The 22,078-nt window shown below is 46.3% G+C and overlaps 1 protein-coding gene across 1 annotated transcript in view; it reads left to right on the top strand.

Moving 5' to 3' along the window:
- The first annotated feature begins 1,573 nt into the window (after positions 1-1,573).
- LOC147880749 (ribosomal RNA-processing 7 protein) overlaps positions 1,574-22,078 on the top strand; it is a 78,634-nt gene continuing 58,129 nt past the window's right edge. The window contains exons 1-2 of the mRNA XM_087371135.1: positions 1,574-1,943; positions 2,033-2,200. Of these exons, the coding sequence (XP_087227261.1) occupies positions 1,634-1,943; positions 2,033-2,200 (478 nt within the window). The 5' untranslated portion in view covers positions 1,574-1,633. The remainder of the gene's footprint in view (positions 1,944-2,032; positions 2,201-22,078) is intronic.

The raw sequence follows: 22,078 nt of genomic DNA, 5'->3' as shown, positions 1-22,078 counted from the left end.
AAACACCGTCCATGGGCATATGCATCAACAATATTTCATCCAAGAGAGCATAACACTATCAGTGCATCAACTGCAATGTGTCAAAGCTGTCCCTCAGCATAAAATAGCATCCATGTGCAAAGCATCCATTAAAAATAGCATCCCACAAGGCAATCTGGGCCTATCAGTGCATCCAATATGGATCACAATGCATCCAAATGGCCTATAAATCATCCACTACAACCCGATGCCCACCATGAATGAGCGCACATGGCTCAAACTGCAACCAGAGTGATCTGCATAAGGTATGCTCAAGAAATAAAGGTCCCACTGCAATGATCGCTACTGAAAATAGAACCTGAGATGCCTCAAAACATGGGCGCCATTGTATAATCGGACTCAGCAAGACAATCTACAAATCTCTCTCTTTTGCTGGAACTCCAAAATCCCAACCGATGAGTGAGAAGTGGGAGTCAACACTTATCCACAGCCATATGGCATAAATCTAAGGTTTCAAAACCTTAGAATGAAAAATGCATAACAGAGAGATGATATCAAATACAAAGAGATCTATAACTCTAAAAATGCTCCACCAAATCGTGCAAGAACTGATAGGTAGGGGTCTTTAGACATCCGAAACGCAATGGGATACACGGTTTTGGAAACCGTGGTCCCAATCACTAGGTCCAACACACGGACTAAAAAAAGTTTTTGGAAACTGAATTGTTTGTAAACTCCACTGGAGTGCGAATGATGAGCAACATAGAAATTTTAGGACCTCCTGAGTCCACCGGAACTAATAGATCTACAAATGGTTGCTCCAAACTTGAGTTCCAACACCCGGGCAGAAAAACGTTAAAACTAACACAGTGAGTCAGAAATCCAATGAAATGATCCTAAATTCAAGAATGAAGGTGTTTCCAAGCTCTTGAAGTGAAATGGACACCAAAAGCAGGCAATGGTTGCCTCTACAAGTCAATATGGAGTCTCTGTCATCGAACAGAATAGGAAAAAGCTTTTAAAAAATGACTTTTTCTTTGAAAACACTTAACAGGCTCTCAAAACCACTTCGCAAAACCAAAGTGACTTTTCCAAAGGTTCCTTCTAGGTCTCTGCGCACTCGGATGCAAGTAAAATTACCCACAAAGCTTCCGACAGAGCTTCTCCTTCCTCCCACACAGCTGCTGAGCTTCCAGGCATTCACGCACGCTCAGCTAGATCACCCGGGCTCTGATACCAGTTGAGAGTGCTCTCAACGGAAGCAAAACGGAAGAGGGAGAGAGAGAAACAAAGAGCCACACAAGTTTTTAATGGGTGCAGAACACCCTAATCTTCTTTTTCATTCATTTATATATGTGTTTGAGTATTGTAGATAACCGGGGTAAAGGCACAATGACCTTTAACCCCCACATTTTGCTGGTGGTAGATAAACCATTTTGTATAAAAAATACCTCGAAAGTTTTATTAAAGACCACTTAAGAATGTAATTTCCATTTTAAGGTTAAAAGAACTTAAAAGAACTTAAAAGAACTAGTTATGTTAAGCTCACTAAATACCGTATCTCGTCCTTGGAGGGTTTAAGAGGGGTTTAGGATTTATCACACGAAGCTCTAAGGCAGCTCAGGCATACAGTCTGTCTTGTGGGAGGTTGGCCATGGCTGTGCCTGCTCAGCTCAAAGCCTTCAAGCTCAAGAAGAAGCGAAAAAAAGATGCCAAGAGACAGGCTGACGCTTCTCAAGCACCTCAGACTTGCCTTGTGGACATAGAAGCAAGTCCTCAGGCTTTGTTGAAACGCAGATCGAAGAAAAGAAAGGAAACCAAAATGGTCAAACTTGCAGAAACTCGCCATTTCGACAGCTGTCGAGCGCAGGAATCTCCTGTAGGGAACACTCAGCCGGACAAGAAGCAAAGGTCTGCAGATGAGGAAGAGGAAGTAGAACCGTCTTCGTCGTTAGGGGAAAAAAGTACATGTTCTAAGCCTTACCGTTATTTATAGACATCGCATTCGCTATCTTCTCTCTTTCTTTAAACGTTGCGCTGGGCGCACTTGCAGAGGGCAGAAAAGCAAAAAGAAATCAAGTAGAACCATTGGTGAACCGCAAGGCAAAGCGCAAGGCGACGGGTGACCCTTTGGGAGATAGCAACACTGTGGTGAATCTGCAAAGGAAGCCTCCTATAGAGGTTCAGTCAAGCAAAGACGGCCCTTTGAGGGGAATGAAAAGTATGTGAAGTCTCCTTATGTAGTTTTGAGTTCTTTTGCTTTGTAAGGTACGTAATGCTTCCTTTGGAAAGGGATATGCACATGTATGTCCATTCGATTCTCTGTTTGTTGGCTGCTGCTTTGGGAAAAGTGATATCACTTTTAAAAAATAATTCTAACGGCGAGAGGTTAAGAAGCCACCATCCCTACAAATAGATCCATGTTGCCTAGAGATTGCAGGAGCAAATGTTAGATACAGAAGCAATTAGACACCCAACAAAACCAATTGCCGCAATTCATTCGGGACCTCAGTTTGGGTCCGGGAGCATAAGTATAGTGTTTTAATTGGCTCCATCACCTCTGAAGATAAATAATAACAACAGAGTCAAAGGTGCAGTAGCTAGGCTTCGCCTTCAAAAACGACTACGAAGAAGAGTAGCCAGGGAGCTTGGTCGCTTAGGTCTGAGAGGAAAGCCAATAAAGAATAGTGCGCTGATATCCTAAACTGCCGTGTGGCATCACCCTAGCAGCCTAGAGTACAAAGTACAAAGTAGAAGTCAAATAAAAAACCACTGAACTAACCCCCTTGCACCAGTGTGATCTTGAACTCGATGTCAATAGAGGTGAAAAGAAAATGAAAAACAACAGAGAATGCCGGAGATGCACTTGTGCAATCTCAAACTCTCTGCATCTAAGCACCTCATTAAAAAATCACATGAGATCTGCACAAGAAACTAGCTCTGACACGAATGCAATAAAAATAATTTCTAGACTTGGCAAAATACCTAGATAGTCATTTGGGTGAGATTGAACAAGGTTTAGCATATGTGTTAGAAGATCAATGTCCCCCCCGGTTGTAAGGCCCCCAAATGAGGAGAGCCAGGAGGAGGACAGGGCTCTTGGGGAAGGAAAGGGAGGAGAAGAGAGGGGGGCAAGCTAGAGCCACCCCTAGCCAATGTTGGTCAGCCAGTCGTCCAGTTGTTACAGTCCTCCCCACCCAAAAAAGAATTTATCCTCAAATTCTGAGAAGTCACTGGAACAATAGAGGAAAACAGTGAGAAGGATCATGTCTAAGCACAATTATGATTAGTGCATTGGCTGAGTAATATGGGTAGTGCCACAATAGATGAGGGCTGCCAAGAGGATTCATATCCCGGGAGGCCCCTCCATTTGATGTAGTTTACCACATAGGATTTATTCCTGAGTACATGGTTCTTGAAACCAATGATTTTCTCTGGAATGTACTGAATCTGTCCCTCATCATCCATTGGAGGTAATTCCTCAATTGTTTGTTCAGAAAGACCCAAGTACTTTTTCAAGAGCGAGACATGGAATACATTATGAATTTGGAAGATGGGGGCAGTTCCATCTGGTAAGCCACTTCACCAACTCTCTCTAGCACTTTGTAAGAGCCATAATATCTAGGAGCAAGCTTAGTATCGGTGTTTCCCTTCAGAGATGCATATTTGGACTTGTGGAGCCTGAGAAACACATAATCTCCCTTCTCGAAACAGAGTTCTCTTCGATTCTGATCTGCATATGGTTTCATATGGGCTTGGGCCTTATTCATGCTATCCTTGCATTACTGTGGGCCAGATCATCCCTTGCTTGTTGGTCGGCCATTGCACTATCAACAATTGTGGAAGGCACATGAACTTCACAGCCATACATAGCTTCAAATGGGCTTATCCTAATGAAGCTATGTTTGGTACTATTATAGCAGAATTCAGCCAGATGAAGCCACTTGTCCCAAGTTGTCTGCAGGCCGGTTTCACACCCATCTGCCCAAAAATGGACAGACAGGGTGACGCCCAATCAGAAGCTGCGCCCGTGAGGAAGTGACTTCACATTTGTCCTACCGCTCACATTTGTCCTACCGCGCGCTGCAAAAAGGTGACTTGGAATCCAAGTCTCACCCGAAAACTAAGAAAAACTTCGGCTGCCTTTATGCAGCACCCAAGGGAGTGTCCGCCGTCGACGTACCAATCAGTAATTGTGTCAAGGATTGAACCTGGGACCCACAGTCAGAAAGGCAGAGAACCTTACCAACTGCCCTAGCAATACTTGGTGTGAGAAGATCGTGGTATTTAATATTTAGCCTTAACTATCCGCCCTATTGTGAAAGGGGTTGGGGCAGGCGCGGCTTTTGATCAATATAAATTGTCGGACAAGCGATTTGGGGGTCTCCCTTGCGGACGGGTGTGAAACCCCCCTGAGTTTCAAAACAGAAATGTCTGAGATATTCTCCCAGCCATCTATTAACTCTTTCTGTGTGGCCATCAGTTTGGGATGATCAAAGCCTCTAATTATTGTTGCAGATACACTTTGCAGCCTCTGCTCCATTCTCTGATTGTTGAACTTGATTTCATTAGTCAATTCCCTAAGGAGTATAGGGCCCAACAACCTCTAATTAGCTGCTTCTGGCTTGATTGCAACTGATCTGGTTGGATAGCTTGCATGACAATCTGACTATTTCCCTCAGGCTCTTAACTTTGAGTTGAAGCTTCGGCCTGCTCTGCTGCAACTGAATCCAATCCAAAGTTTCCAATGTCAGCAAGGGCTTCTCTCTCCATCCTAGGGTCTGATTCCAACAGTACTTGCTTTCTAGCCTGATAAAAGGGTTCTTTGAAGGCATTTCAGGAAAAACAGAGAACTCTAGAATTCAATATCCCCAATGTTTTGATCCAAAATTAAAAAATTTCTCCAATCTTAGAACATTTTCTTTATTCAGTGGAGCTTAGTCAGAAAATAGAATAGTATATTTGTAGAATTGCTGGAGATCAACAGGATTTGAAGAATCTGAAGATTGTGCATGGTAGAACGAGAATGTGTTCCTAAATTGGGGAAAGTCAAATTTAATTGAAATAATACTTAGCACAACCCCTCCATACAAAATTGCGATTCAGTTGGGCTTGTCAAAACAGCGGCAGTTTCTTGAAAATTCAAAATTCAGCTTCTGGGCCCAGATTCCGCTCCAATTCGAAATTTCTCCAAGCTTAGTACATGCATTGGATCCAATTGAGCATCAGCAGAGGAAAAAGTAGAGAAATCCCAGGATTGCAGAAAATTAGTTAGAATTAGGCACATCTGTCTATTGCACCTGGCAAGACATCTTGTTCCAAAATTGGGGAAAATGACCTCTGATTGCAGAAATGCTTTGCACATCCCTTTCAACAAAGTTTGCCATTTGGATCTCGAATAGGTGGGTACACTTATGTAATTACTTTGGTTATTACCACCAAACGGTAGAAATAGAGTACAAGATTTTGGAGCTATGAGCTTTTTACGTCTTCCATGGGTCTAATAGGATTAGGTTTGCAGGACAAGGATTCTTTCAAAACTATGTGGTGTGAATGGAGGATTTTATCCTGCATTGGCTACTCCAGCCTATCCAGTGCCTAGTGCTGCTCTAGTGATCCAGCTAAAGCTCTTCTGTCGCACAGCTTCATACTGCATATTGTGGGTCAATTAGGTGGTTATTTAATAATAGTTTGGCAGGTTTACTGTCTTATTTAATATTAAGTAGTTGATAATGTGAAGACTTTGCATTAGATTCCATGTCATGGTTGGTTAGAAATGGGTATCGTAAGGGTTAGACACTTGAGACACCTTAGAAACGACATGCATAAGATCTTTCTTTTTTTTTGGGTGGAGTTAACTTAAAAAAAAATTTCAAAATCAAACATGTCTGCTAGTTTTTTAGTGTGAACATCGGTTGTTTACTTGTGTAATGGTTCTCCCTCTCAATTTAGCATTTGATCATTTGATTCTTTGTATTGGCTAGGCTATTATTTGTGAAAAGGAGTCATATTCATCTGAGGTATATTGCTTCTCATGGCGCAATGCAAGCAGCCCAAACTTCTGCCTTGGGCCACACATTGGAGTCTCTCAGCCTTAGGTCAAGTCAAAAATTGAGTCCTTGTTCACTAGTACCCATTGGAGAACAGTAGGTTAGTGTTTCCGTTTTAGGGTTCTAGATAGGTCTAGGTCTTAGCCTAGGTTAGGAGCCCAGAAGGGCCTCAAAAGGGCTGGACCAAGTGAGCTCCCCATCAAGGAAGAATGGGCTGTGGAAGGGCTGCCTTTAAAGGCTTCCCTGTGCCCCTCCCTAGGCAGCTAAGGGGTTGGGAAGTGAGCCCAACCAGCCGGCCAACCAGCCAGTTGGCTGGTTGGGCTGGTTGGCTCACTCCCTACCAGCCCCATAGGGCCCTATATAAAGGGGGGGCTACTGCCTTCATTTCTCATCCGGTTCCCCTGCAAAAGCCTTCAGTTTTCCAGCCCGGTGCAGCCCTCAGCCCTTCCAGATGTCCCCTGCAAGACGACAATCAGTTCAGCAGTCCCTAAGGGTGATCCAGGAAGGTGTCGATGCAGCACCATAGCCTGGCTTGGAGTTGAGGTTTGGGGTTCCTCACTCAGCAGCTTTCTTTTACAGTTTTCAGCTCTTTTCTCAGTTTTTTCACAGCTCTTTTTAGCTCGCTATTTCTCAGCTTTCATATAGATCTCTCAAGTTCCGTAGCTTAGATTCCCGTCTTCCCTTCATCCAAACACAAACGCCTTCTGGCCCAACTTGAAGAAACTTCATGGTAGTTGGGCGAAAAAGACAAGTAGCTGGAGGAAACGCAGAACTAGCTCGAAGAAAAGAAACTATAGAGGACAAACTTGAAGAAGGTATGGGACTGTTAGAATTTGAAAAACTGCTCTTGCTGATGCACGAGGAGCGTAAACAAGAGGTAGCACTTCGGCGTGACGACATGGCCCAAGCCGAGAAGCAGCACCGACTGGACGGGGAAGCCATGTTGCTCCCGCACAAATAGATGTTAGCTACTATGCAGGCTAGCATGAGCACTACTTCCTCCTCGGGTTCGACTACACTAAAGAATACTCCACTCCCCCAGTCCACTCCGAATTTCACGAAAGATGACCGTAAGTGCGACCACTCAGCCATTTTGCAGTTTATTTATCAATTTGTAGTATTCAAGACGAACAAAACAAAATCCACCTGGGGGCCTAGTGGCAGCACTGGTCTAAAACTTATACGAATCTGACCACTCAAGTCACAAGTTTTAAGTGGGGTACGTGTGTGACCGACCTCAAAGCTCAGTTTATGCCGCCTGAGTACTTGATGAATCTGGAAGACGAGTTTTCTTGTCTAGCCCAAAATGGTCTATTGGTATTAACCTTTAGTAATAAGGTTAATCCCTTCTAGTTCCTGCTATGGGTGATGGAGTTTATGGTTTTCAATCTTATGAGTGACTATCGTGAGATTGAAACTACACTATGTTGTGTTTTTAGAGGATGAGTTTGGGAATGTTCATGGAATCATCTAGGTATATATAGTAATAAGGTGATTACCTTGGCCCAGCAATTAGGCATGTTGGACACCAACAAGCTCAAGTAGTTCATTAGGGGGTTGGAACATTTGATTCCCTGTGTGGAATTTCGACCCAGAATTAGGAAATGATGCTGAATGAGGGAAAGCCTAAGCAGGGCCAACCAGGAGTTAAAGGCCCGCAGCAGTCCACAACCCCAACGGGTAAAGGCCCTCAGCCAAAGGACAATAGCTTTCAAAAGAAGGACAACCATCAATTAGCTGGCCAGAAAAAAGAGTCTAAGTCCAAGATGTCTCTAAATGAAAAAGCTAAGGCAGACATTACGGGAGGATACTTACAGCCAGACAAACAGAAGCGGTACCGTGCTGAGCATCGTTGTTTCCATTGCCACCACATTGTTGGGCATGGAAAGGACGATTGCTCCAACTGGTTGGCCGAGAAGGCTGCAATAGCGCCAACTTCTACCATTGCCACTCTTTTGGCACTCCCAGCTTCACCTATCACAATGACGAACGTAGTTCTACTTGCTTTGAATGGCGTACCCTTAGAGGATAAGGAGGGGGGCACGCTCGACGAGCAAAATAAAGCCCTCATCAGAGCCTTTGGCATGGCTAAAGGACAATGATTTGTTGTCTTATTTGACATGGGGAGTTCAGAAGACGCTATCTCCCCTTAGCTTGCCAAAAAGATAGGGTGCACTTTAGTGCCTCCTGAGTTTGCGGTGGACGGGTTCACACCCGGGCTATAGACTCAAATCACACACAAGGCCAAAAAATTTTATTTCTCAGTTCAAAAGGCCTCTTTTCAGCGTGACTTCATCCTCACACCTCTTGTAGGTTGCGACATGATACAGGGTATCCAGTGGTTCCGAGAATTTTCACTTGTGTCCGATTGGCGGCAGGATTCCTTCACCATTCTCGAAGGACTACTTGAGCCAGCCATCATCCACAGGGATAGAAGCATTCCTGGCATCCCACTGATCTCCCACATCCAAGCAGCTCGTGCTGTTTGCAAAGGTGCCATATGCGCATTGGTGTATGTTCGCTATCAGCTCAATTCCGTGCAGCCAACTCCTCCTTTGGGGCAGGCCATGCGATCTTATCCAGGAGTTCCAAGATATTATGCTCCAAGATGATCTTCCACCACAGCTTCGGCGTCTCATGGACTCAAGGACCATTGGATTGAATTAGTCCCAGACTCAACGCCTCCCAGTAAGTTTCCTTACCGATTATCTAAGACTATGGAGGCAGAGTTAGAACAGCAATGCATGTAGCTATTACGTTGGGTTTATCCCATCACCTTTTGCGGCTCCAATTCTATTGGTCCAGAAAAAGGATAAGATGGCACAATTATGTGTCAACTATAGGGAACTCAACAAAATCACCATAGAAAAGGCCACTGTATCAGAGATTGAAGGGAAGGATCTTGACTCTATGAAAACAGAGTACGTGGACTCTTCAGAGTTTGGCACTCAATATCAGTTTGCCTTAACTCTTCCGCCTGGCCATTATTCAATGCAAGATGGATGGTTATTCTATAAGCAAAGACTTTATGTGCTCAAAGACAAGTGGCAAGCTCTACTACTTGACGCCCATGATTTCCTCACAGGTGACCATCGCGGCATCAATAGTACACTGGAGAAGGTAGAGTGCTATTTTTCTTGGCTTAAACTGCGGAAGGATGTATATAGCTATATGCAAAGATGCCAAAAGGTAAAGGTGTCCCATTAGAAGGCGGCAAGATTGCTTCAGTCCTTATTGATCTCCGAAGGTCCTTTCCAGGATATGACAATGGATTTTATGAGACCCCTTCCCGCATCTGCAGGTACGCAAAATACACAATGTCTAACCATTGTTGATTGTTTTAGTAAATTTTGTATGCTTATTCCGTGCAAGCAGATAGCCAATGCAGAAGACGTAGGCCGCTTATATATCAAGTATTGGTATCTGATTGGAGGATCGCCACAAACCATTACCATGGACAGAGATTCCAAATTCACCTCACATCTATGGAGGGCTCTGTTTGAAAACTTTGGCACCAAGCTCCAAATGTCCAGCGCATTTCATCTGCAAACTGACAGGCAATCAGAGGTATACAATCAATTGGCTTTTAATGTACTAAGTGTCATGATGCACAGTCCAAGTGGGAGTAGTACCTTGCATTAGTGCAGACCATATTGAACGATACCTATTCTTCAAGTATTGGGCGTACCTTGTATGAAGCGGCTTTCAGTTGGAGGTTCTCTTCACTCCTCACTAGGATGATATCACCGTCCCTCGAAGCCTACAAAACTACAGAATCCATGGCCGAAATCACGGAGTCAGTTAAAGATCGCCTCGCCAAAGCTCAAGCAACATACACGCGGCAATTAATAAGTCCCGACGAGATGTCAATTATAAAGTGGGTGATTGGGCTTGTCTGAGTATTATAAAGCAAAGGCTAAAAGAGGTGGACAAGCGATGCCCTAAGTTATTCCTTAGAAGTTTTGGACCATTCCCCATGATTAAGAAGATCAACGATGTCTCTATGAAGCTATGGTTACGAGAAAGTCGGATGATGCATAATGTCTTTCATGTGGCATGGTTGAAGCCATATATTGGGACAGCACTCAGCGATATCTCTAATGAGTCGCAATCCAAGGTGATCTACAGGCAGAAGTCATTGAGCCGGAGCAGGTTCTCCTCCACATATGGAAGCATGGGTTAGGACACCGGATCTGCGAATTTTGCATGAAGTTTCGAGATTGAGGAATCCATGAAGCGATGTGGCTAGACGCCAAGAGTTCCACAGATATTGGAGGCCATGCAATTACCACCAAAGTAAGTAGGGAATGCCACATGCACCCTTGCACTTGGGTGCAAGGTGACAACTGGCTTCATAGACAAGGTGCAAATAGTTTCTATGATAGGATATTTGGTCGTATGCTGTGACCCCATTGTAAGCGCTTGTCCAGGGATAATTAGACACGAGCTACGTAGGTCAGTCTCTCAGCCTTAGGCCAAGTCAAAAATTGAGTCCTTGTTCACTAGTACCCACCGGAGAATAGTTGGTTAGTGTTTGTGTCTGAGCGTTCTAGATAGGTCTAGGTCTCAGTAGCCTAGGAGTCCAGAAGGGCCTCCAAAGGGTTGGACCAAGTGAGCTCCCCATCAAGGGAGAATGGGCTGGGGAAGGGCTGCCGGCTGGTTGGGCTGGTTGGCTCACGCCCTCCAGCCCCACAGCCCCCTATATAAGGGGGGGCTGCTGCCTTCATTTCTCATCCAGCTCCCCAGCAAAAGCCTTCAGTTCTCCAGCCCGGTGCAGCCCTCAGCCCTTCCAGACGTCCCCTGCAAGACAGCAATTAGTTCAGTTCTCCAGCCCAGTGCAGCCCTCAGCTCTTCCAGACGGCCCTTGCAAGCCAACAATCAGTTCAGCAGTCCCTATGGGTGATCTAGGAAGGTGTCCACGCAGCACCATAGCTCGGCTGAAAGTTGAGGTTTGGGGTTCCTGTTTCAGCCGCTTTCTTTTACAGTTTTCAGCTCTTTTCTCAGTTCTTTCACAGCTCTCTTGAGCTCCATCCAGCTTTCATATTGATCTCTCAAGCTCTGTAGCTCAGATTTCCGTCTTCCCTTCAGCTCTCATACTCACACAGCTCCACTGCATACCCAGGGACAGCACAAGCCTCTCAATAGCCTTGCATGGTGGTTCACATCTTCCGTGGGGCAGCGTTGTCTTGGTCGATATTTGGGTTGCTTCTCAAGCATTTGTGGGTCAGCTCTCCGTATCGAAGGGTCATCCTCAGAGTTGTCTCCCGAGCTCTTTGAAGGAGTGCCCAAGCTGGTGTCAGCTACATTCTTTCTCTAACGCTTATCTCAGTCTCTCTCTTATGGCCTTATATAGGGAGCTGGAAGGCCCCCAAACTGGCAGACTTTTCCAGTTGGTTTGGGGCCTGCTGACCTGCCAGTCGATCTTCTCATGCCTTAAAGTATAACATGCAACGGTTAATGATCGTGTAATGCGCAGCGAGACGTTCTTTAAACCTTTGTGCAGGGCGTATGTGTATGCAGGCCCCTTGCCCCCCTCATTTCTCATCAGCCACAAAGCCATTGAAGCCTACAAGTGTGACATGCAATGGTAATTCAATCGTGTAATTCACAGCAAGACCTTCTTTAAACCTTTAGCGAGGAATTAGCGTTGTTTACCATAGAGAGAGAAAGGAGATGAGGGTAGAGAGAGTAGAGTCGACAACCAGTTGGGTCCCTGTACCCACTGAGGGTCCCCTCCCCCAATCAGGGGAGATTTTGCTTTATACTTGGAGAACTGAGAAATACAAAGAACACTGTTCGAGAGAGCACGGAACGCGCTTCTGAAGGGCTCACTGTGCACACGTATAGCAGACCCAAAGACCTAAGAGGCAATGCCGACCAATACCGAGACCTTGATGCTGTCCACACTGACGATGTAGGATGCTTCTGCAAGGCAAGGAAGAGGCTTGTGCTGTCCACCGGAATGCAGGGTTACTGCGTGGGTGAGAGAGTGAAAGCTAGGAGTGATAGATCCTATGAGAGCTGAGAGATGACTGAAATAAAGAGCTGAGAATGAGCTGTGAAACTGTAAGAGATAACTGAAAAGAGCTGCTGAAACAGACCCCAAACCTTACTCCGTTCGCTGTCCCGACTCCCCGTCTGATGTGCTGCGTGAACACCTTCCCGGAGGGCTGAACTGATGCCAAAGGCTGAGGCTGGTCAGAGGGCCATTGGGGCTGAGTGTCAAGCTGTTCAGAGGGGGCTGAGGAGGAGCTGTAGGAGCCTGAAGTGCTGGGAGAACTGAATGAGGAAAGAGGGCCTGGAGGCCCCCTATTTATAGGGCTTTTGGGGCTGGTTGGCTGGTCCCATAAATGGCAGCCCTAGGCCCCATAAATGCCTGGTCCCATAAATGGCAGCCCTAGGCCCCATAAAGCCAGCCCTAGGTCCCATAAATGGCAGCCTAGGGAGGGGTGCAAGGTATCCTATAAAGGCAGCCCTTCCCTTGTCATTCTCTTCACTTGTTCCAGCCCTGAGGGGCCCCAGAAGGGCTCTTAGACCTAAACCTATTTCTAAACCTAAGACGGAAACACTACCCTACAGTTCTCCAATGGGTACTAGTGAACAAGGACTGATCTTTTGACTTGACCTAAGGCTGAGAGATTGACTACATAGCTTGTGCCTGACTGTCCTTGGACAAGGGCTCACAAAGGGGTCACAACATATGAAAAATCTCCTATTAGGGAACTATTACGCACTTGTCAATGTAGCTAGTGTGTCACTTTGCACCCAAGTGCAGGGGTGCATGTGACATTCCCTCCTCCTTAACTTGGTAGTAGGTTCATTGCTTCCAAGTAGTCCGCCAATATCTGGGGAAACTCTAGGAAAAAATCTTCGTCCAACCACACTGCTTCATGGGTATCTCGATCACGGAACTTCGTGTAAAACTCATGGATCCTGCGTTCTGACCCATGCTTGAATTTATGAAGAAGGAGCTGTTTTGGCTGCAAAACTTCGGCTTCATCAAGAACTTCAGGTTGTTGCTCGTCAGAAATCTCTGAAAGAGGAGGTCCAAAATATGGCTTCAACCAAGCTACATGGTGTGCATAGTCTAAGTGTTTGGTAGGTGTAACTTCATTGAGACATCGTTAATCTTTTGAATAATAGGGAATGGTCCGAAGCTCCTGAAGGACAGCTTAGGGCATTGCTTGCCCACCTGCTTCAATCTTTGCTTGATAATGTGTAAATACACCCATTGACCCTCTTTATACTGGACATCTCACTGGACATCTCGTCTGGATTTGTTAGCCTGGCGCGTATACGATGCTTGAGCTTTAGCGATGCGGCTTTTCACGGACTTCGTAATCTCTGCCATTGATTCGGTGGTTTTGTTGGCTTGAGACACCATTCGGGTGAGGAGTGAGGTAAACCGCCGTCCAAACGCCGCTTCATAAGGTGTGCGACCGATACTTGAAGAATAGGTATTGTTCAGAATGGCTTGCACAAGCGGAAGAAACTGTTCCCACTTTCCCTGAGCATCATGACAATATGATTTCAAAATATCAAATGCCATACCATTATACTTTTTCGTCTCGCCGTTCGATTGTGGATGGAAAGCGTTGGACATCTGTAGCTTAGTACCAAAATTATCAAACAAGGCTCGCCAAAAGTTAGACGTAAACTTGGAGTCCCTATCGGATGTGATGGTCTTTGGCAACCCTCCAATGGGATACCAATCCTTGATAAACAAACGAGCTATCTCTTCAGCGCTGGCCGTTTGTTTGCAGGGAATAAGCATACAATATTTACTAAAGCGACAAACAATAGTAAGACATTGAGTATTACGTGTACCTGCGAATGCTAGAAGTGGCCCCACAAAATCCATACCTATGTCCTGAAAAGGATCGTCGGGGATTGGCAATGGCATAAGTAAGCTTGCCGCTTTCTTGTGGGAAGCCTTGACCTTTTGGCATATCTGACAATTCTGAACATAGCCGTATATGTCCTTTTGCATCTTTGGCCAATAGAAATAGCGCTCAACTTCTCCAAAGTCGCGTTGATACCTTTGTGACCACTGGTAAGGGCATCATGGGCATCATGAAGAAGCACTTGCTGTTTGTCTTTGAGTACACAATCTTTTCTTATAGAAAAGCCATCCGTCCTCTAATGAGTAATGGCTTGGAGCAAGCGTTGTGGCTAACTGGAACTGCGTGCTAAATTCTGTTAACTCCGCGTACTGTGCCTTTATGCTATCAAGATCCTTTCCTTTGATTTTGAGCACAGTGGTCTGCTCAATGGTCTAGATGAAACCTTTCCGACTGAGAGCGTCTGCAACCGGGTTGTTTTTGCTTGGAATGTACTCGATCATTCCCCCAAACTGCTGGAATATCTAGCTCCACCGTTGTTGCCGATCGCTGCATTATGCACTAGGCATTGTCTGAAGCCACTTAAGGGCTTGGTGATCTGTCTTAATTGTGAAAGTCCGTCCGTATAGGAAATGCTTCCAACGTTTGAATGCTTGGATGACACCGAGGAGCTCTCTATCATAAACGGAATAGTTCTTTTCGGCATCGTTAAGCTTTTTGCTGTAATATCTATAGGAGGTTCATCCAAGATTATGCTAAGATTGTTGTTTCGATGAGACGGACCAACTTAAGGGGAAGGGAAGCATCTTCAGATGGGATGAATCTCAAAAGAGGATTTTTGAAAAAGTAAATATATATATAGCATCAGCTCCTGTCTTAAAGGTAGTGGATCCCAATGAACCATTCGTGGTTGAGATAGATGCAAGTCATTTTGCTGTTGGGGCGGTACTTTTACAAAAGGGTCGACCAGTGGCTTTTGAAACCAAGAAGTTAGACCATGCCCAACGGTATTACTCGGCATATGAGAAGGAACTGTATGCTATATTCTATGCTTCGAAGAAATGGAGACACTATTTGTATGGTGCCAAATTTGAGATCATTTTTTATCAAGAAAGCATTCCTCTTGTTGTAAAACTGCCCCGATGGCGACATTGCTAGCGTATGTGATAACCAGAAATGGATCATCCCAAGAGGCGATCTTCATAACTAGTGCTGTCGTGGCCAGTTGTTGCAAGTGATGGAAGGCCTGCAAAGCTTTGCCTGTGACTTGAACTTTTTGTCTGCGTGTCTTAACCCCTTTGAGTAAATCTGTAAGCGGGCTGCGTATGTTGAGAAACCGGCCATATGCGATCTGTATGCTTGACACAAACCCACAAAGGATCGGATCTCCTGGGCCGTTGTGGGGACATGCCAACTTGTGATAGCTTGGATCTTCTCAGGGTCCAATCGAATCCCTTGAGCACTTATGATGTAGCCCATATATTGAATTTCCAGCAATCCGAATTCACTTTTCTTTGCATTGAGATATAGCTGGTTATCACGTAATAACTATAGAGCACATCACAAATCCTTAATGTGCTGCTCGGCTGTAGTGGAAAAGATAAGGATATCATCGAGAAAGATGAACATGCACTTCCCAATATACTCTGCAAATACCCTTGACATCATCTTGTTGAATGTTAGTGGCGCATTCTTCAGACCAAAGGGCATGACGACGAACTCGTAATGAGCTCGCTCTGTTCGAAAAGCTATCTTTGGGATGTCCGCTTCAAAAATATGGACTTGATGGTAGCCACTCTTGAGGTCAATCTTTGAAAAAAATCTTGCATCATTGAGTCTTTCCAAGATGTACTCGATGCGGGACATAGGAAACTTGTTGCTTACCGTAAGCTTGTTGAGTGCTCTGTAGTCGACACATAGTCGTGCGAACTTATCCTTCTTTGCCACAAATAGAATGGGTGCAGCAAAAGGCGAAGAAGGTCTAATAAACCCTGCGCGCAGTAATTGAGACAACTGTTGCTCTAAATAAGGGAACTTAGTGTCGAGTCCGGAAGTAGATCAATGCGATGGTCTAATATACCCTGCGTGCAGTAATTGAGACAATTGCTGCTTTAAATAAGGAAACTTACTTGGAGGTGTCGAGTCTGGAAGCAGATCAATGCGATGATCTTCCGGTCGGTTGGGAGGTAGCTGGGGTGGCAGATCATCCCGGAGCATGATGTCTTGGAACTCTTGGAGTAGATCCACCATTGCTTGCCCCATCAGAGGAGCGGCTTGAACTGCAGTGATTTGGCACTGGACGTAGACAAGTGCACACATGGCACCCTTGCGGGTGGCGCGACCTGCTTGAATATGCGAGATTAACGAAATCCTTGGTATGCTCCGATCGTCGCTTATCACGGCAGGCTTAAGTAAACCTTCCACAATAGTGAAGGTGTCCTGCCGCCACACCTAGTCAATGCCATTTCACCCTCACCTAGGACCTTGGTAGTTACTTCTCTTGACCATTTCATTTAAATCAAGGGTCGGTACATGCTCACAGAACCATTGAATCCCGAGGATCATGTCGCACTATCAAAGGAGTCAAAATAAAATCCTGCATAAACATGGCCTTCTGAACTGAAAAAGTGAAATGGATGGCCTTATGCGTGATGTGTGCGCAAGCCGAGCGTGAACCCGTCCACTGCAAGCTTGTGAGGCACCAAGGTGCACCCCATTGTCTTGGCAAGTTGAGGGGAGATGGCATCTTTAGAACTCCCCATATTGAACAGGACAATAAACTGATGCCTGTTAGTTGTGCCGTACGCTCGAATGAGCGCCTTCTTTTGAGCTGAGAAATTGCCCTCCTTCTTACCTTGAAAGACCATCGTGGGAACAGCGTTCAACGTAGGGAAGACGGCATTCGTAGCTGAGGATGGAGGCGGGGTTGGAAGAGCCAATACATTGGCGACGGACAAAGTAGGTGCTTTCGCAGCCTTTTAGGCAAGTTACTTCGGACAATCCTTCTTTCCGTGCCCAACGATGTGGTGGCAATGAAAGCAGCGATGTTCTTGGTGGTACCGCTTCTGCTCGTCGGGCTGTAGATAGCCTCCCGTAATGCCCGCTTTAGCCTTCTCATCCGGAGTCATCGTGAGCTTGGACTCCTTCTTTTGACCAAAACCCTAGCTGTCTTTCTTTTGGAACTGGTTGTCCTTCTTTAGATCCTTACCTGTTGTGTTGTTTGATTGCTGCGGGGCTTTCTGGACCTGCTTGGGCTTTCCCGCGTTCAGCATCATCTCTTGATTCTGTGCGAGAGTTAGCGCCCGCTCGTAATCCGACGGGTCGAAGTTCCGAATGGTATAACGGATGTTCGTGTCCAATTCTCGAATGAATTGCTTCATCTCTCTTCATCACACCTAACTGTTGCGCTAGCATGATGACATTGTTGCTGTATGTCAACACAGGCAAACCATACTGGGAAAGAGGAGAGAACTCATCCTCTAGGTTAAGCATATATTGGGGTGGGAGAAAACGAGCTTTGAGGTCAGCCACAAACGTTGCCCAAACGAAATTCGTCTTAAACGTTGTTGGGTTAGTATGCTTACTAGACCAATGTTGCCACTAGGTCACCGCTTCACCCGTAAGATGAGGGGCTGCGAGGTGGACTTTATCTTGCTCATCTTGAATCCGCGCTAACGGAAAATGAGCTACAAACTGATGAATAAATTGCGGAATGGTCACACTTAACATCATACTTAATAAAATTGGGAGTGGACCGAGTGAGTGGTGTTACCTTTGTCGATGATGAAGCTGTGGCGGTGACGGCTGCTACGCTCAAACTTGCTTGCATAGCGGCTAACATCTGTTTGTGCTGGAGAAGCATCGCCTCTCGGTCTAGCTTTTGTTGCCTCTCAGCCCCTCCGCCTCCCTAGCCCTCCCGCAACCCCCCTGCTGTCGCGCCCCCCCCTGGTCTGCCATCCTCTGCTGCCCTGCTCGTCATCTTTGCTGCCGCGCCTGCTGCTTCATGTGGGTGGGACTCTAGGCCTGCCGTAGGCCTCTAGGCTTGGCCTTACAACAGCTGAGCTGCTGCCTTAGGCCACGAGCAGCCGCGCCTGCTGCTCAGCAGCCCTCAAGTCTGCTGCTAGCCTTGGGCTAGTGCTGGGTACCCCCGCAGCCCATTGGTCCTACTCGAGGCTCCAACAGGCCCTCATGGCCTAGCTCCACAGCTCCGCATCAGCTACAGGTGACCTGCAAACACACCAAGATCAAGAAAGGCCCGCAATCAAGGGGAAAAGGGGAGGGATCCTGTGCAAGAATGTAAGATCACTATTTCTCTACAAGGGTTTTTCTTCACGATGGTGTGTGGAGGACATTTGGGGAAAACAAGCCTTGGAATCTGCTTTGACAGCCCTCTTGAATGGGACAGCCCACAAAGGTACCACTGAAGTGCTCACATGCCTCAACAAAATATGTCTCGTGCTAATTGAGAAAATAGACAGCCCGCTGAAAAATCCCATGTTGACAAGGTCCTTGCTGAGTTTAAAAAGCAGGGAGGGAAAATACAAGAAGAATGGAGGAAAGAAAAGGCCAAGAAAGAGGATTGGGAACAAGAAAACAGGATGGATTAATGAGAAGGTAAAGCTCCAAGACAAGATGCATTCACTGGGTGTTGAATTACAGCAAATAAGGATATGCACATGCCTTTAGAGGGGAGTTGTAAAGCCATGGAAATACTCTAAACAGAGAATGCAGCTCTCAAAAAAGAGATGGCGGCCATGCAGGCCATGATGATTGGGAAACATGCTGAGATCACACAACAACTCAATAAAGGGAAATAAGAAATGCTTGAATGGACAGCAGTGGTTAAAAAGGGATCAGTTGCACCCAAGAACGAGTTTATCTCTGAGACTCTAGAGGAAGAGAAAAGGAGATCCAGCAAGGTCTTGAATGTGCTTGTAAGGGGCTCGACGGTGGGAGATACCCCAATGGCAGATGCCCAAGTTTTGTTCACTAAAATGGAGGTTAATCTCACATGCGAGACAGCCTGGAGAGTAGGTAAAGCTGAAACACCAATGAGACCCTTAGTACTGAAATTCTGGAATGCCATGGATAGGTCCACCATTATGAGAATGAGGGCAGCATTGAAAGGGACCAAGATATATTTGGATGATGATCTAACCCTCCTACAGCAGGAGCACAGAAGGGAGGGAATAGTACGGGTAATGGCAGCAAGGGAGGCAGGAAAATGGGCTGTATATAGAGATGGTAAAGTCATTATCCGCGAGAGACCAGCCAGGGAAGAGAATAGTAGTACAGTGGATTACCTACTCGGTCTCCTATTTTTCACCTCACGGGTACACGACTTCATTGTGCCTCCTCCCCGCTAGGTGCCGAACACTCATACCTATCCTTCAGTATCTCCACCACTACGCCAGTCACATGGAGAGCCCCCCCCACTCCCACTTGTGTACGGGTCCACTTTGACCGGACCCTTGACCCCGTTTACGTGAGCCATTTGGCATAGGAGCTCCTAGGTTTACTACTTGGGAATGAGGTAGACCTCATCCATGCATCAGACACCCTTGCCACAGTGGTCACAGACACAGCTATCAGATCTTTCCCTATGACTCGGTTTGGGCGCGTTTCAGTGGGAAAGATGCCTCAAAACCCCTGGTATGATGATGAGTGCAGAGAGATGATAGCTCACCTCACACATGAGCAAGCCCTTGGCCACTTGACACCACTTGAGGCACAGAGGATCTCATGACGGTTGACACGCCGCAAGCGGCGGGCTTTTCTCACCCATAGGATGGATGAGGTGATTAGTTCGTTCAGAGGAAGGGATCCTTCTATCGGATGGGGTTCCTATCGGAGAGGAAGCCACCTATCCCCATCACAGACCCGGGTGTTTGGCACACATACGCATGCTCTCTCTATGATGTTTAGATGCAGGCAGCACCTGATATGTCCGCTATGCCCAGACGTGCCACTTGTCACTTGCTCATTGCACAGAATGTGCGGGCGGCACCCCGTTGACTACATAACCGGAGAGCACATGATCATGAGGGGCTACGGACGGAGCATTTTGCACACGGGCACGAGGTTTTGGCCCCGATCCTAGCACATATGTTCAACCATGCCATATGCTACGGCTTTCCACCCTCTTGGAGCACTGCCACCATTGTCCCAATATACAAGGTAGGTGACCCCATGGACACTGGGAACTACCGCACTCTCATGATTGGCCACACTTTGGCAAAGCTCTATGGATCTGTACTAGAGAGAGAGATCGGCAGTCACAAAGAGGCACATGGGCAGCGTGCTCTAGGACAAGTAGGATTTCGGAGACAGCATTCCATCCAAGACCACATCTTCACACTGAGGGCTATCATTGAGGAGGCGAGGTCGAGGCGTCAGAAGTCTATGCCTGCTTTGTAGACTTTCGGAAGGCTTTCGATACTGTCCCACGACCTGCATGATCAGGAGACTCCAGGGGATGCAGATCCTAGAGGTTCTGATTTGGGGGGTGATGAGCCTACATGAGTCCGTCAGGGGACGTGTTCGTGCCCCAAGAGGCCTATCAGGTTAGGTGGAGAGCACGATTGGGGTGAAATAGGGATGCCCCCTCTCACCGACTCTCTTTGGCCTCTACATTGATGAGATCACATCCTTCATAGACCGCGTGGGAGGCGAGGAGTCACTGCTGGCTGATCTGTTGGTACCGATACTACTATATGCGGATGACATAGTCCTCCTGTCGTACTCAGCAGAGGGATTACAAAGACATCTGGAGGCCCTCGAGGAGTTCCGCACAGAGAGCTGACAGTTAACCTCAGGAAGACCAAGGTTATGATCTTCAACACCTCATACCCAGTGCTCCATCGACATAGCTTCACTTACCGAGATCAGCCAGTAGAGATTGTGCAGTCCTACACATACTTGGGTGCAATTTTCACTGTGCCAGTTTTCACGATGATCCATGCAGCTCAAGCACGCCTCACACGAGGATATGGTGCTTTGGCCCGGCTAGAGCGACAGTGTTTCCAGGCGCACTTCCAAGACCCACCGACGAAGTGCTGGCTTTTCGACACCCTAGTGAGACCAACTGCCATGTATGCAGCACTGTTTTGGGGGTGGCTCAAGTCCTTCTATCCAAGCCAAAGAAAGTATCTCTGATTCGGTATAGTTCAAACACCTAGATTGGTTGGCTGCTAAAAAAGGAGCGGATGGTCGTTGGAGTACGTAGAGCTGGACGTTGTGTTTGCTGCTACGACAGGGCTACTTTGCATGTTGCGCCCAGAACAGATATTCACAGAGAGTGGGTGTAGAAGGAATTGCCAGGAGTTTGTAATTCAAGGAAGCACCGAAGACAAGACGCAGGTCGTGCCATTCGAGCAGGTGTCAATTGATCGCCTTTCGTTGTTGCTGCTTCGCCCTTTTCGTGATCATCGTACTTGTCGAATAGGAAGTAGAAACCACTGCGCTTTTGAAAGCATAAGAAGCCAACTGGATGCACAATGCCTTCCCTTCAACATTCTTGAAGGAGTTCACGTTGTGAAGACTGTCATAGTGGTCTTTACGAACGAAATAGCTGGCTGGCTACATTTGTTTTTAGCTACCGAATTGCTAACTCCAGTGCAAAGCGATTTTGATAGAAGGTTGTTGTGATGTATATTGACATCAACGAATCCTTATGATATACAGATTTTGTTCTGGTGTGCGCAAGGGCAAGCTGCTACTTATCACCACTCTGCGACCACAAAACAGGGACAAGTTAATCTCTTCATACATCAGAAATATGACCAGGGAGCTTTCTATGTCTTTTAAGTTTTGTTGGGGTATATGCTAGTTTATTTGCCTTTGGTATTTGAGGTTTCTGAGATTGCAGGAGTTTCCCTAGCATAGGGAAAAGTGGTTTTGGTTGCAGTTTGATATATGCCTGGTTAGTTGTAAATTTGAAGTTGGGCTTTCGATTGTGGATACAATTTAGGTGTGTTTAAAAGAAGGAAAAAAAAAAAACCCAACAAACTCACACACACACTCATCGATCTAAATGGAAGTAGAAGAAGAAGCTTCTAGGGTGGATTCTGTAAAGTTGGGAGTCCGGCCGACCCCGCAGGTGTTGCGTCCAGCAGGCCATACACTATCTGGTAGAATTGCATTATTGGAGGATGCCTTGCAATAAATTTTAGCGCAACAGTTACAAGCAAATGTAGGGCAAGCTGAGCT

This window comes from Dipteris shenzhenensis, chromosome 32 (genome assembly GCF_047967505.1).
Source record: "Dipteris shenzhenensis isolate YYH24624 ecotype China chromosome 32, Dip_SZ_1.0, whole genome shotgun sequence".
NCBI classification, from domain to species: Eukaryota; Viridiplantae; Streptophyta; class Polypodiopsida; order Gleicheniales; family Dipteridaceae; genus Dipteris; species Dipteris shenzhenensis.
Note: the sequence above shows the minus strand (reverse complement) of the source record. Positions and strands in the feature narration are given on the sequence as shown.